The following is a 16,833-nucleotide window of genomic DNA, read 5'->3' as shown; positions in this document are numbered from 1 at the left end:
TGAGCTCATCCTTCTAGTACTGTGCACCAGCATTTTGATCACTCCTCTTTTCTGCTTGGGACATTGATTATAATTTCTGTAAAGTTATCTATCTGTGTGAGTGAGCTTTCTGTAGACTTCATGCCCTAAAGTTGGGCCATGTTTTATAATTACCTGTATGCTCAGAAATGAAATTCGACCTCCTATCTCTTTTTTCATAGTGAACCTTGTATCAGCAACATACCAAAACCAACAAGAGAGTTTCTTCTTTCCCATCTTCAAATTTTTTCTACTAAAAATTCGCTACAACTGCACGAGTAGGTTTGCCATAGCCTAGCCATCAGTTCACTCATGAATTGTGGCCCACTGAAAATAAGTTAATGTTAGACAATGTTTAAATGATACCTCTAGTACTGGAAGATGAAACATTTGGCAGAGAAATATACCTTGAACCATAGCCTAATGCCAAATACTAAAATCACCAAAAACATAACACATTTTGTCTGACTGCTGTAGCACACTGTGCAGTAGCAGATCACACATACCAACTAAGTAGTGGCCCTTGATTCTACTGATGTTGATATGCTGAATAATATACATTTAACAACTGACATATCACACAGACCTGAAAATCAATCATAAACTGACAAAAAAATGTATAATCAACAGATCAAAAAGAAATTAGCAATAATGTAGTCAAAGAATTAAGTTGATAGATTTTTGTGTATGGAGCAGTTGATGGAAAGAATAGGATGGACAACACAAGACATACACATAAGAGTAAAGATAGAGCACTTTTGTTGAACTAATTAAGGCTTCCAAAACTAAGTTTCCAGTGTGTCTAGAACAGCCAGTTTACAGTCAGGCTGTATTACCATTTACAACATAACAGAAGGGAGAGGTGGATGTTTAATGTGAAAAAAATTTTTTAAAAACTGAAGTGCTTCTCAGCTAGCAATGGTAACATGCCTGTTGGCAATTATTACGAGAGACAGGAAAACAAAATAAATACACTGGAGCAGGAGACAATTATGAATGTGATGGAATGAAATGGAGGTAGATTAGACATTCATCCATTCAAACAGGTAGTAGATGGACCAAGTAATGTCATTCTTTTGGAAAGTGGATATCTGACATTTTTTAAGAAAAGCAGAGGGATAAGCATCGCAAAAAACATCATGTATCTCAAAAAAAGATTCGTCCATCAAGCAGTGATGTAAAATGGCTAATATATACATTACAGCTCCCCAAAAATTCACTTGCAGTTGAGAACAATTTATAACTGAGGCCTAAATGCTTTGGGCGTACAATTCATTTAGATATCTAGATCTCTCACTCTCTGAAACTGTCGTTAATACTTGTCGGATATATTGTTAACAAGGGTATGAGTCTGGAAATTCCCTTGCCATGATATTTGATCATGAGAGCCCTGGAAATACGATTATTATTCCTGATTAGACAAAGAGAGAGAGAATTCTCTGCTGTGCCAGGCCATATCCCAATTCCATGATGCACATATTACTGCTAAGTTAAACACACCATCCTACAATGTGCTTATACATACACCACTAAGATATTCTGTACAGTAAATATAATAATAGATCCGAATTCTAAGAGCAGTATAGCACTAGATGAAGTGCCTTCTACAGAGAGTATCATTTTACTCAATACTCTGGGAAAGTCTTGATCAAATTTTCTTTCAAGTGTCTGTGGTAAGTAATTTAACAGTCTTGGGTGTGGCACAAAAGCACTAGACATCATCCTGCAAGCAATTATAAATTTATTACTAATGAGTACAGGACTTTTACAATGCTAGAAAATGGCGAATGCATTTCTTCATACATCTGTGTAAAATATAACAGTATTACTTTTCGAGAGCATATGAAACTTTATAATGTTTTGTATTTTCCAAATGTTTATGTGGATCACTCACATCGTCCACATATTCCAAAATTAAAGATTCACCATCCACTAGATCATTTTCTTGTATTAAATCATTAAGTTTCTTATCCACCTGCATGCAAAGCAGCTGTCCACCCTCATAATGAAACAACCTCAACTTTGGTGCTGTAGCATCATTATTTCGATTAAGAACACCACACAAATCAGAAATGGAGTCAATAGCTCTTCCAACAGTCCAATGTCTGGAAACAAAAACAGGAACAGATTGTTTTGAGAGAGTCAGTGGTGGAAATATCATGAAATAAACTCTGTCTGCAGATGGAATCCCTTTGTTGCCCGCTGCTTTATTCTTCAATTTCATTAGCTGAACTTTAAATGCTGTCTTGTTGTTCTTTTTCTTTGCAAGTGAAAGTCTCCGCTCAACCTGCAAATAAAGATAACATGTAACTGTTGTACATCATAAAGAATTTACTAAGCAATGTGAAAAGATGAACTCATCAAAATTCAAGCACATGGACAAGTCTGTACAGTTACAAATATTTTTATTTTGTCACCACCAAACAGTGCAATATGCACATTAACTGGTTTCAGCTAGTTATAGTTAAGTTCTGATGTGACAGTATTTTGATAGTTGTCATAACACAGCTCATGAATAAGCAGCATGCATCAAAATATCCCACACAATGATACTTCAATACATCTGAGAGAAATGGCTACAACAAACTGAAATATCACAGCAGTATCAAATGTGTGTTCCATGAGGTTGGTAGGTACATAATATACAGATTTTTGGTGCTTTAGACATGTAACTCAAATTTTCAGTACTGACCGACTTACTCAGTACTCATTACTGGTGCCATAGGGTGGGTGCTGATTCTCCAGTTTGAGATATGATCTCATAAGCTCACAGATGTTATATGTCTCCTGCCCTTATATGTGGTCACTTTCCCATCCAACTGCACCAGTTCCTAATATTTCCTGTAATGCTTTCAGAGTCTTAATCTAAGTTCTCTGGAATGATTTCACTGTATAACTTCTCATCAAGTATTATAGAGATGCTTTGGGAACCTAAATGGGCAAAGGTGACATTCTTTTTCAAGGAATGCTTCTGAGAAAATTTAGAGAAATGGCATTTGAAGCTAACTGCATAACGATTCTAATGCCACCAACATACATTTCATGTAGGAAACACAAAGATATGATAAATTAGGGATCGTACAGAGGCATATAGACTGTTGCTTTTCTCTTTCTATGTGAGTGGAATATGAAGGGGAATGACTAGTAGTGGCACAGTGTACCTTTTTCCATGCACTGTATGGTGACTTGCGGAGTGTGTATGTAGATGTAATGAGCAGTAAAATTGCTACCCATACCATTACTTCTGTTATTGTAGTCTGAAAGCTTCTTAATCAGATGTTGATGGACTCCCCGTGTCACATCATAGACAACAATAGTCACTTGACACAGACAGTCAATGCCCAGTATCTACCTTAATGAGAGCTCTTTACAGTATTTATCTGTAGGAGTTAGTGTTTATTAAAAGTGCACTTTTGACAATGAGTGATCTAGAGCAAACGAAAATTCTACTATGCAGATCCTCTCCTTATGGAAAAAAAAACTGAGGTTCATGTCAAGGCCATCTGCAGCAAAACAATACAAACCCTTTCCATAGTTTTTTTTTTCTTTTTTTTCAAAGTTAGGATTTTTTGTCCATGATTATTCTTAATTCTTATCCACATTTCAGTTCATCCACAATATCGCTCTGCTCTGTTTTCTGAATCCAAATCATACCTCACCTTCATGCAGGAGTCATCAATGCATTTACTTTCTGAAACTTAACTTCATTTCACCAGATCCCTAACACACCCTCATGCATGCCAGATGAGGCATACCATTTCAAAAAGGCAGAGAAAGGCCATGTTACTGAACCAAAGTGTGTCATTTGGCAAAAGGAATCTCAGAGAGCTTAATGTCTCATCAGCAAGGTCATTAGATGTACTTAGACTGGGGAAGGGAAAGGGCTGGGCTTTTCCAAAAGGAACCAAGCTGGCATTTACCCTAGGCAATTTAGCACAAAAAAACCTAAATCCGAATTTGAACTGCTGTTCTCCAAAACACAAATCTACTTTCTTATCACAGCATTGTCTATTTTGGTGCTTCACTTGATCTTCATTCAAAATTCCCTCTGACAAAATGAGCCCTTTGAGTTCTCGGTCCTTGGAGTACGTGTTTGTGGCCACCCAAAGAATATATTAGGCATTAAAATAGAAACTGCCTAAGATGTGCCTAAATTAACATACTGAGAGATTGTCACGCGAGCCATGGGTGGATGATACACAAAAACTTCAATGACACATGAATAGCAACACCACTGCTTGTAAGTTGGTGAATAGAGTGACAGTGGGATACAATGGTATGTTTGGTAATGAACACAGCCACATCAACTTGTGATCTCTCACTACTAAGTACATGATTTCTGTAGAGGGCATAGACTCTTATCACAGGAGTATCAGAACATTTGAAATGTATTTCCTGAAATAGGAATTGATTGTTCTTCCATTTGCGTTCTGTATTTATTTGTGTTCAACTGAAGAATTAGATATAATTTTTGATGAGCATTTTCTTTCCCCTCTTTCTCATTGCCTAAATGAAGTACAGCAGCTACTAGAGGGAGAAGAAGGAGCTGTCCATTATATCACTGATCTCTACAAAGTTATCTTCACTTTGGGAAACAAGAGCACTCAGCAGTATGGCAGTTTTAAACTTTCTATCTTTACTTTTCCTTGATTTTTTCTGTGTGTTTCACTGTACTCCTATGAGTTGCTGTGTGAGTTGAACTGGATGTTTTTCCACTACTTACCTATAATCCTGTCATATCATCTTGCTTAGAATATGTTGCACATGCCGTAGTATGGAAACAAGTATGGGCAGCGTAACATTTAAGTACTTGCATATGAATTCTCAGGGATGGATATTTATGGCATCCTCAGTACTATGTTTAGTAACAGAATTAGTTTAATTACAGGTTGCTTCAGAGCTGTAGCAAAGAAAATCATAAAACTTGGTGGCTGCATAGTCTTGAACAATGATTTCCTTCGCTGTAAGTTACTTTAAGCTGCTGAATCTTCTACTTCTCAGCATATACACAGTCCTTCTCTGCTCCAACCGGGATGTACACACTGAAAGTTAACGCATTTTGAAGACAATTTACATAGAGTCCTGTTTCATGTGATGCTGACTGATATTTGCCGTTGGTGGGTATACCATTACAAGCCATAGTGGTGGGTATGAATCTCTGGCATTGGAAAGATTCAGAGGATTTGTCACCAAACATCAAACCTAGAGTTTTCATACTCAATCTTTACATTATTTACTTATTTCAACAACACATATCAGTACAGCTGGAAATTGAGATGGTGGCATCAATAAAATTGTTCAAGAGAGCATCTAATTGCCAATAAAGAATACCTGATAAGAAAAATAAAAGACAAAAACATTACATACAATCACAAAAATAATTGGAAAGAGTTATGCTGCAGCCAGAGGATGTGTCATATACTACATAATGCATCATATGTGCTAAGAAGGCTTGTAAAGTTTAGTTTCAATCATGTCATTACTGGGGAGTGAGTTTCAAGTACATCGGGTAAGTAGTAACATTCTATCCCAATATACGTACATTTATGTTGTAGTCATAATTTATTATACTGACCTACAGACCTCATAAATTAATGACTTTTTAAGTACAGTAGTGTAATACACCAAGGAGATAATATGTCTTGCACTATCATTGCTTCCTGACACTGACGATATGTAAAAATGCTTGCCCGCTACTAAACACACTGGCCCAATCTTCTGTCCAGTAATCTTGGTGTAAATCAGCCTTCAGTTCAGGCAATCTAAGGTTCATCAAACTCATATCTACTCAAGACTGGCCCAGTTCCCCTGGAAATCACCATACACCATGATCGAACAGACGTGTGGCTCACCAAATACCACAGCATGGAGAGAATTATCCTTCTGCTACAGTAGACACTGACATACAGTTGCTCACACACCCTCTAGTAACTGCCAACGACACCAAAATCTACAAAGAAGCCACATCAGTAATCATCCACCAGGAAAGTAACCCTCTCAGCCAAAAGATAGTTTAAAAGTAATAGTTTCTCTCTCTGCTGAAGTTCATATTGTCTTCCTTGAAAAGGGATGGTTGGCAATATTACATGACAAAACCCAATCAACGCTTTGCCACTTTTCAGTAGGTGGTGAAAATAAGGAATGAGTGTTTTTCTGTCTTAGGAAAGTATTAAAATACTCTCACTTTAATAGAAACAATGGCCAGTAAGAATTTTGTATCCATGTTATTCAGTGTCCTTCAAGAAAAGATGTGGAAATATTTACAAACAAATGATCATGTCATGTAAACCAGGCTAATTTTTTCCATACTATTAAGTGCTCTCTGCAATCCTGTGCCCCGTAGATTAACAACTAAATTCAAGTATACCAAAGTGGATTGTGAACAAATTTAATACTTTTAGGAGACAGACTGTGTTAGCAGAAAATTACTGAATATTATTAGGTAAAACTTTTTATGGGTCAAATCGGCAATGTTAGGGACATACAGAGTCATTTGTTTGAAACAAAGAATTGCAAACATAACCTCTTCTCAGAATGAGATTTTCACTCTGCAGCGGAGTGTGCGCTGATATGAAACTTCCTGGCAGATTAAAACTGTGTGCCTGACCGAGACTCGAACTCGGGACCTTTACCTTTCGCGGGCAAGTGCTCTACCAACGGAGCTACCGAAGCACGGCTCACGCCCGGTACTCACAGCTTTACTTCTGCCAGTACCTCGTCTCCTACCTTCCAAACTTTACAGAAGCTCTCCTGCGAACCTTGCAGAACTAGCACTCCTGAAAGAAAGGATATTGCGGAGACATGGCTTAGCCACAGCCTGGGGGATGTTTCCAGAATGAGATTTTCACTCTGCAGCGGAGTGTGCGCTGATATGAAACTTCCTGGCAGTTTTGTCTCGACAGAATGTGACTTTCTCACTTTGGGATACATATCCCTTTACAACTGTTTTCATGCCCTCTCGTCAAAATATTCAATTACTATTTAATTCCCTACACCTCACTTTACTCTTTGTTTACTCTGCTTTTTCCTCCCTCCACTTCCTCCTTGATCCAAATTTCTTGTGTCTGCAGAGCTAAGCTGCCAGGAAGTTTCATATCAGCGCACACTCCGCTGCAGAGTGAAAATCTCATTCTGGAAACATCCCCCAGGCTGTCTCCAGTTACATAGCCTGTGTGATTTGTTTTCTAGTGTGTGTGTGTGCGCGTGTGTGGGTGGGGGGGGGGGGGGGCAATCAGGCGTGTGTCAGTGCAGATTTATCTGTCAGCTGACTTTGGGTGGTTAGTACATTTTTATTTATTTATTTATTTGCTTTTCTAATGTACCAAGTGTATTGGGTTTGTTTATAATGTATACGATTTTCATCAAAAGCAATCGAAAGTTGTGTTGGAGTAATTTTTTTTATGATTTTGTAGTTTGGCTCGGTTGTTGAAATTCATATTTAAAATTTATAGTGGCATCATTTGAATTGTTTAGGTCACGCAAAATTTCCAATACCCACTTTTTGTTATTGTCGTTTTTTTGATTGCCAAGGTTTAGTATGATTGATTTTTACATTAATATTTGTTTTGATGTGTCGTCATTATTAGAGTTGTCGAGCATTGAGTTTGTCTCCATTCATAACCCCTAATTCCATGCACTTGTCCTGTGAGTTTAATGTTATTTCTGCAATTAAATATTTTTCATGTTGCTTGTGCTGGTGTGCGTGCTTAATGTGTGATGTCACGGTTGCCATACTGTACACATTTTAATTTGGGTAGTCGCCAACTTGATGATGTTACAGGTCAAAGCTGAAGTGTAGTACTACACTCTTTGGATTTGCTTAAATAGTTCAATACCCTTCAATATGACCCAAAGAAGAAACACTGCTGCGAACATGTAATCTCTATAGATACAGGAAAACATGAGACCAACAAGACAAAATCATTCTGATTTGCCATGATAACTACAATATACTCAAATGGAATGAACACACAATTAGTGAAGGCCTACATTACACTATACTTACTAATTAAACTCTGCTACCTGCATCACCAACAATACAACACACAGATACAACCAGTTAGTAATGCTTCCTCACAAAACTGGAAAGACTTTACTGGCCCTTGGTCTGCACTAGGTTTTTAATTATTCAGAATCTGGACAGAACGTGACTTTCTCACTTTGGGATACATATCCCTTTACAACTGTTTTCATGCCCTCTCATCAAAATATTCAATTACTATTTAATTCCCTACACCTCACTTTACTCTTTGTTTACTCTGCTTTTTCCTCCCTCCACTTCCTCCTTGATCCAAATTTCTTGTCTCTGCAGAGCACCATTTCTTCTTATGACTGTAACGAACACTCTAATGAATAGATGTGTTCCTTCCCATCTCTCAACCAATCAACTGTTTTCCGTTGTGGAATATGTGGGTTTTAATCTCCTCTGTTGCAATGCACTATCTGAACTGAATTTCTCTCTGTGGTGAGCCTAATGAAGTGGAACAGAAATTAATAATAACTGAGGGCAGTGTAATTCTGATCCCTGCTGAGCTATGCAGATTAAGACTTCATGAATCATTTCAATTAAATGTTATGATGACTAATTTTGAAGACCACAGTACTTTCATTCTCTTATCCAACTGAGCGAACAGCTCTATACATGAACTCAGATCAGCAGGATATTGACCTCTAACCTGTATGTCTTCCTTTCTTCCATCCTCTCTTACTGTGCCTAACACTTTTCCAGATTCAGTGCTGTCAGAGACACCTTGTCTTTTGTTACACCTTCTTTCCTTTTCCTTACATTCTCTATGAAAGAGAGTCTTTCTCTCTCCCTTTCCCCTTCTACTCTCAGTGAAGGAGCCTCTGCTCTTTTACGCTAGAGGTTTGATGCTAAATGAAACGAAGAGCAAAGTTTTCAGTAAGTATCGCTGATTGTTTACTGTTACTTTTAAACTTCATTTTTGACTGATCACAATAATAAAGTGACTGAAGGACATTCACGAAGAGCCATAGGCACAGTACCAGTGTACTAATAAGAGATATGTGACATCATGCTGAATATGTTAAAACAATTATCCTGGAAAGTGCAGTATAGAGTATGATTTGCAGGATTGAAATAACCTTTTGTTTGTTTGCTTTCACAGATATCATGTTCGACATATAAACAAAGGAAAAATGTAAATGAATCTCAATAGGTACACTGGTGGCTGCAACTGTCATTTGCAACTCGCAGTGGCAACAGCAAACAATACAACCAAGTTGAAAAGAACCAAGGATGTGATCAAGTTCATTCTTTGAGTTGTGGTTTTAGCTGTCCTGTAAACAATTATCTGCCAATCACTTTATTATTCTGATACAGGTTTCTGTGTTATTCATACAGTTTCATGTAATGCTGAAATTAAGGAGTAACACATGAAAAAACAGAGGAAGAAAAATGAGAAACACAAGTACTTTTCACAGTAAAAACTAAAAACATATATAATACATGAAATCTTGCAGTACCTGTATGTCTGCTTCTTGTTTTGCCATTTCATATTGTTTTTTGCATATGTTTACATCCCTCTGTCTTAACTTTCCATCATCATCATCCAAACAACCGTGATGACGATGCTGCAGGCAGAAATGTTGGCAACACACTGGGCAGTTCATCTGGACAGCACTGGAATTGCCACATATAGAGCACTTGTATGAGATAACAGGCACTGCTGAAATTTCAGTGCCACGCTGCTCAGTGCAGTTGTGTCTATCTGGCAGGTAATGATCATTGCAAAATATCTGCTTGCAGTGCTCACACTGGAATGGAAGAAAATCAAGCTGTTTGCAGTCTGTATGAGCACATTGCTTCCCTACGTGTGGCAACTCCATAGTGTACAGCAGTTACCTAAAACAAACAAAGTCTGCATAAGTAAAATTACTACATCCCAGAATAGTGTAGACACTATTCCGAGGTCCATTTCACATGTTTTCCCAATGACAATATTTACATACATATACGATTATAACTGAATTTTGAAGAGTTTCAAATTGCCACCTCAAACACTGAGGGCCTTTATTTGCTCTGCACCAGTCCTAGGGAAAATTGTAAGTCACTAAAAACTGAGAATTTTCAAACGAACTCACACCGTATTTTAAACTTTTCAGCTGTCATAAAAAGGGCATTCTTGGATCTTAAAAGCTCACAAATTGTTATCTTTGTTCATTTCTTACACTTTCTTTTGACACACTACGCACAGATACTACAAAAAATGTACACTGGAGTACACTGCTTAGCATCCCTAGTTACTCAACAACTGAATGAAGTAGCAGAAAATCAACAGTTTCATAGACACATATCTGTTGTTTAGTTGTGTGGGGAAGGAGACCAGACAGCTAGGTCATAGGTCCCATCGGATTAGGGAAGGACGGGGAAGGAAGTCGGCCGTGCCCTTTCACAGGAACCATCCCAGCATTTGCCTGGAGCGATTTAGGGAAATCACGGAAAACCTAAATCAGGATGGCCGGACGTGGGATTGAACTGTCGTCCTCCCGAATGCGAGTTCAGTGTGCTAGCCACTGCGCCACCTCACTCAGTCATATATCTGTGGCAAAGACTGCAATTAGCTTAGACTATAAATATTCAGATGTAGAGGAATGTTCAATATGTGTTATCTGCTTTGACCAATGACATAGGAAACTTGAGGTAAACGCGTAAACTGTACGGCGACTATAATGTGATACTACTGGTGATTTTTTCATGAGCTAAGGTTACTTATCAGTTTGTCCCCCCCCCGTCCCCCCCCCCCCCCCCCCCCGCCACACACACACACACATATTCACAACAAAACTGTTACCTTCCAACCTAACCTACACCTTGGGCTAAGCTACAGATCAATGTGTTACAACAACCAGTTGTTCTTCCTTTTTTCCTACATTTGTTTGCTTGTCCAAGAAACAACAAAACTGTAAATAAACCCATCAGAGGTTGATGTGACAGCAGCCATTATAATTACGCCACTCACCAAATCCAATGACTCATATCGAACATTCCTCTTGACTCCCAACTATTCTTGTTTACATAGGTTGTTATATCAGTTTTATTTGAGTACTTGCAAAATACACTTAACTATGAAGGCTGGCACTCTTAGCCAGGAGGTATGATAAACATCATGTTACACCACTGCCTTTCAACTTGGCAGCTGTAACCTGTGACCAAGCAAACAAAGTAGTCACTGCGTTTTGAGAAACAAGCTAAAGACAGGCCATGCTGACATGACAGAAGCCACGTCCCTGCCCCTAGAGCAAGGCTAGTTACCACATGTCCAACCCAAACTGGTGCTGACACAGTGCTGTACAGGAACCAGACTGTCACAGTGGTGACCAAGCCTGGCACTGCACTACTTCTGGCCCCTATGTGACCGAAAATGATGTTCTGCTAAAACAGGGCAGGTTCGAGCAACCATAAATAACACTCGCTCCAGCCACAACAGTACCTGTCATTCTTTGCAGCCAGCTCCATGAGGTTCACAATGACAGTTGTAGAACCGATATTGGTCATCCAGCCTACAGCTACTAGAAGCCAAACTGGAGCCTTCCAGCTGTGGGTCATCTGCCAGCTCACTTCGGCTGACTATGGGGGGCCAAACAGGGGTCCAGGGTTTGCACCTGAACCTGCCTTGCTGCTATCTACCTTGCCTACACCACATATTGGTGTCCACAGGTAACTGTATCCTATGCTGTGATTTTTGGCTCCCAGCATGTACACGTACTCTCTGCACTGAGCCCAGCACAGGTTGATCTGCATCTGTGCATGACTGACTTGTCACTGTATGCCTGTTGTCTGCACATGCATGACACAGATCTACACTTGCCAAGGTGCTGGCATCACAACTTCATTTCAGTATGCATATCCAGCATAGAAACTCCATGAGCCAGCTGAAACATGAGGCGATGTATTGAGCAAAGTACACACCACTGGCTGGAGCCAGAATGCATCGGTGGGTGCTGACCGTGCAAGGTGTCATCCCAACTGCTGCACTGTGTGTAATGAATAACTGGGCAATTGTCTTCTCACGGTTTTTGTGGCTTTATGACAACAGTTCCCCTAACTTTACATACCTGCTGCCCCACCAAACATTCTGCATCAGCACTGCAACCTACAACAAGATTATTAGCACCTAAGCCATCCCAACACCTGCTACAGTGCTTATGAAACAACTGCCAAATGCTTAGCCATTAACACTACCTTCAGTTAAATTTTCCAGTGATCCATGGAGCAGTAATAAGGTGAAAATGTTTCAATAAGCATTATACACAGTTTATTACATTTTAAACTGTCAGTTGCTTGTTCAGTAAATAAAGATACAACTTTTTAAATTCCATCCCTCCCTTCTTATGCTAACAAACATTCTGAATAACGTACCCTGTCATGTCCTGTTATTGTTAAGTGTTTTCAGTTCTGATCTGAATCTATCTGGAGGGCTGCTCTTATAGTCTCTTTTGAGGATGATATTTTATGATGGACAAGATATGCAGCTCATAACATTCTTTAATTTCTCTTAATTGCAATCTGCCAAAGATGACAAATAAAGAATTTAACATGCTACTGAGCACAATTTCATTCAGCGGGGGGCAAAGGATCAGAATGGGCAAGGAAATCAGGGGTGTTATTTTCAAAGGAATTATTCTAACGAGTGTTTAGGCTTCATTTTATTACACTCCTGTCTTGTATGTGCTGACACAACTTCCCTCATTCTTAAGTTTTAGTCAAGGTTACATAACATTAATTTCTATTGCAGTTGGCACTTGCTGTGACAGGTTCTATGTGGTTTTCATTTAGTTATTTGACACAAATCAAACTATTGTTGCATAATGGAGAGCACTCTGCAGGTATGTAACAACAGTAAGATACAAAGACGTGTATTCTGGGTACTAAGACGTTTCTGCAAACAACAGACAGAAAGACATTCGCTTTATGTAAACGTTTATGAAATTTGTGCACATCAGCCAGTCACGAATTGATCCATGGGCTACGGAAATCGCAGTATACATTAAAAACAACTCACTCAACTGACCAGAAGATGATCAAAATATTATTGCTACGTCTCATCTGCATAAGACTACTACATTGTACAAAACTTACTTTAATTTGGAAATCCTTGGCTATGTTCGGTTGGTACAGTTAGTCCGAGGTCGGTCCACTTCTGTTCTTGTTCTTTCAGTGTAAGATGTGAATCACCGTTGTCTGCTTCGGGATCAGGTAATTCAAACGGCGGAACTTCTATGTCATCACATGGAAGTTTGTCTTCACGCCATGCATCATCAACAATATCCAAAAATCTTCCTTCAATTGATACCTGACTATCCATAATTACACGGCAAATGTAACTGTAATTTTATCATATGTACGGGAACACAATATTAACAGCTGTTATTACCCCACAATTTCGAAGGAAAATAATAAACATACTGTCCAAAGATTCTCTATGCCATCAAAGGTGACTTTAGTCATTAGTGTAGTGATTTGAGCATGGAGGTAAAACCTCCATGGATTTGAGTGAAGCTACCACTTCCATGTAAGCTGTACTCCCACCTCCACCCACCAAGGAGATTCTGACTTCCTTGGTTTCCACACACAAAGAAAACAAGCATATGCCTATCCCCAAAACGCTGTTTAACGTACAGGTCTGATACACTTTCCTCTATCAGCGTCCAAGAACTTAAGCAGCTGCTCTTACTCTGCAATCGTACGTTCAACAGTACAGGCCTTGAGACGTTTGTTTTGTAAGGGAATAGTTAACGTCAACGCAGAAATTGAGCTTTGTTTTCAGCTGTGAAAATAAATACTTTGTAAAGCGGTAAATATTCTGAAACACTGAAATGGGAATCTCATTCCAGCCTGCAACAATTTCCTTTCACCACTGAATAACATTAAAGAAACACATATTGTAAAAATAAGCTTGTTGTAATGAATGTTATTCTCACAATCTAAAATAACAGTCGCGACAATCTGTCCTCTCTTTGTTACCCACTGCAACAGCAGTGCTACAAGCTGCCAGCAAGTGATAGTGTTGAGTTTGGCGAGATCTTGCGAAAGAGTAAGCGAATCGTTTAGAACTTTATTATCAGCCGTTCAACACATTTTGATACAATTGGCCTTGTCAATATGCGAGGTACAATTAATATAATTAATACAACAGAACACTTATTAACACCGATGTGTAGTTACAGAAATACTTGTTTGCTCACACATATAAATGCTTAATTACGTTTGTATATTAATTACGTACATTTACATATTAATTACCTACATTTACAATTTATAATTATCAATGGCTACTGGAGCAAAGACAATGGTACGCTCAGCCACAGGTATATAAATGAATGATTCTAATTGTATACTTATTAGATACAATTTTCTTTAAAAGTACACTTACTCAAAGCACAATTCTTGAAAATCAGTTTCCATGAAGTCATCAACTGTACAAAAATCTGCTGGCCGGAGTGACCGAGCGGTTGTAGGTGCTACAGTCTGGACCCACGCAACTGCTACGCTCGCAGGTTCGAATCCTGCCTTGGGTATGGGTGTGTGTGATGTCCTTAGATTAGTTAGGTTTAAGTAGTTCTAAGTTCTAGGAGACTGATGACCTCAGAAGTTAAGTCCCATAGTGCTCAGAGCCATATGAACCATTTTGTACAAAAAAAAAAAAAAATGGTTCAAGTGGCTCTGAGCACTATGGGACTCAACTTCTGAGGTCATTAGTCCCCTAGAACTTAGAACTAGTTAAACCTAACTAACCTAAGGACATCACACTCATCCACACCCGAGGCAGGATTCGAACCTGCGACCGTAGCGGTCACGCGGTTCCAGACTGCAGCGCCTAGAGCCGCACGGCCACTTTGGCCGGCCATTTTGTACAAAAATGTCACTCTTTTAGTAAAGCTTCTAAAACTTCTTTAAACTTGTGTAAGGGTGTTAAATGAGCTGTTTTTGGTAGTTTGTTGAAGAATTTCAGGCTCATGTGTTTACGGCTATGGTTTATGTGAGAAAGTCTTGAGCATGTTAAATTTATCGTGCAGCTTTTTCTTGTACTTTGCAAATGAATATTATTTCGTAGTCTCAGATTGTTTGAATTTTCTTTGGCATAAATAAGAGAACTATAAATGTAAATCTTAAGTGATGTGAATTGACTTCTACAAGTTTCTCTGAGAGGCAAAGCTAGTATATATCTAATGGCTTTCATTTGTCATTGAAGAATATAGGTCGATTCTTGTGAATTTCCCAACAACAGTATTCCATATTGCTTGCGTGAATGGAAGAATGCATAATAAAAGTATGGTGGTAGATTCTTACTGACATTTTGTCTTAATTTATATAACAAAAATAATACTCTTACTAATTTACTCCTTAAGTAATTTATGCATCCATCCCATGATAGTCTTTTATTATTCATGAGTCCAATTGATTTCACATTCCTACTCTCAGACTTCATTGCTCTGAGACTGAAATATAGTTCGTCTGTTTTTATTTTGTTAATGGATAACTGGTTGGTCAAACGCCAGTGATCGGGCATCTCGATGTCTTCTTTGTTGAGGTTTAGAACATTTTGTAAGTTTTCACCTGTTGCTATCAGTGTGGTGTCAGCACAGAGCACATTCACATATGGTACATGGCTTGAGAAATCATTTATATAAACAACAAAGGGAAAAAGTCAGAGAACTGATCCTTCTGTGGTATTCCACATTTTATTTTCAACAACTGTGATGCCTGATTATTTGTATATACCTCCTCTAGCCTGTCACTAGACAGGTCCTAAATATACTCAATAATTTATCTCTTATGTCATAGTAAGCTAATTTTATTAACATAGCTCTGTGTGACACAAAGTCGAATACTTTGATCAAGTCTGAAAGCAGAGAATGAACAAACTGAATTAAAGCACAAAAAATACATAGAAAACTTTATTCACCCTATAAATCAAGAAAATGGGTAATTTAATAAATGAGAGACACTACATAACACATATCCATAGTAACAGCGATAGAAACACGAAGAGTATAAAACAAAGACGTAACACCAAGAAAATATCATAAATCATAGACAATAACAAAATTATTACGAGAAAATGAAATTATAACATAAAAATCTCAAAGAAAACTAAAACGAAGTCCAGATCAAAACATAATTAGAACCAAATAATAAAAAACAACCGAATTTCCACACATCACTTTTTTATAATGGTAACTACTTAAACATGTAATATCGCTGATCCACTATCATCCAAGCTGTCAAAAGAAAAAGAAACTAATAATACTAAAAACGACAGATATTACATGCAAGGCAAAAATGCCTAACGATGTGTTATAACATTTTTGATTGTAGTCACAAACCTTTATATTAAAACCATCACATACTTATGTGTTGACAGAGCACATGATAGTGGCAATATGACAAAATGGAGTCATCGTGAATGATTTATAAAATAAAAACGATTTAAAGATCAATGTAGGTTGCTGATACTAGTAATAATCATGAATCAAATATTTGAAGATTATTTCAAGTAAAATGGAATAATACCTGAGAAAACGAACCCTATACACCACAGCAAAAGGCCATACTGAGAGACAGAATGGGTGTATTATTGAGTATGCATGCAGCATGTTGTTGACTACAGGCTTGTCTCATGAATTGTGGGCGGAGGCAGCAAACTGTACTGCATATATGAACGATTGTGTAAAACACACAAAATTTTACACTGTATGAAAAATGATTTGGAATACCTCCACCTTTAAAAGACATGAGGAAGTTTGGATAAGAGCATATGTACACATTCATGGACAATTTAGATCAAAATG

General features: G+C 38.1%; 1 protein-coding gene across 1 annotated transcript; it reads right to left on the bottom strand.

Moving 5' to 3' along the window:
- Positions 1 to 1,741: 1,741 nt before the first annotated feature.
- On the bottom strand, positions 1,742 to 13,260 carry LOC124789930 (AN1-type zinc finger protein 1-like). Its single transcript, XM_047257454.1, has 3 exons — positions 13,121 to 13,260; positions 9,505 to 9,883; positions 1,742 to 2,305 (listed from the first exon to the last, which is right to left on the bottom strand). Exons 2-3 carry the CDS (start codon positions 9,865 to 9,867, stop codon positions 1,844 to 1,846), a joined length of 825 nt encoding a protein of 274 aa, XP_047113410.1. The 5' UTR covers positions 9,868 to 9,883; positions 13,121 to 13,260; the 3' UTR covers positions 1,742 to 1,843.
- Between the last annotated feature and the right edge of the window lie 3,573 nt (positions 13,261 to 16,833).

The sequence above is a fragment of the Schistocerca piceifrons genome, chromosome 3, assembly GCF_021461385.2.
Source record: "Schistocerca piceifrons isolate TAMUIC-IGC-003096 chromosome 3, iqSchPice1.1, whole genome shotgun sequence".
Classification (NCBI taxonomy): Eukaryota; Metazoa; Arthropoda; class Insecta; order Orthoptera; family Acrididae; genus Schistocerca; species Schistocerca piceifrons.
The sequence above is the reverse complement of the archived record's forward strand: the minus strand, read 5'-3'. Positions and strand labels throughout refer to the sequence as shown.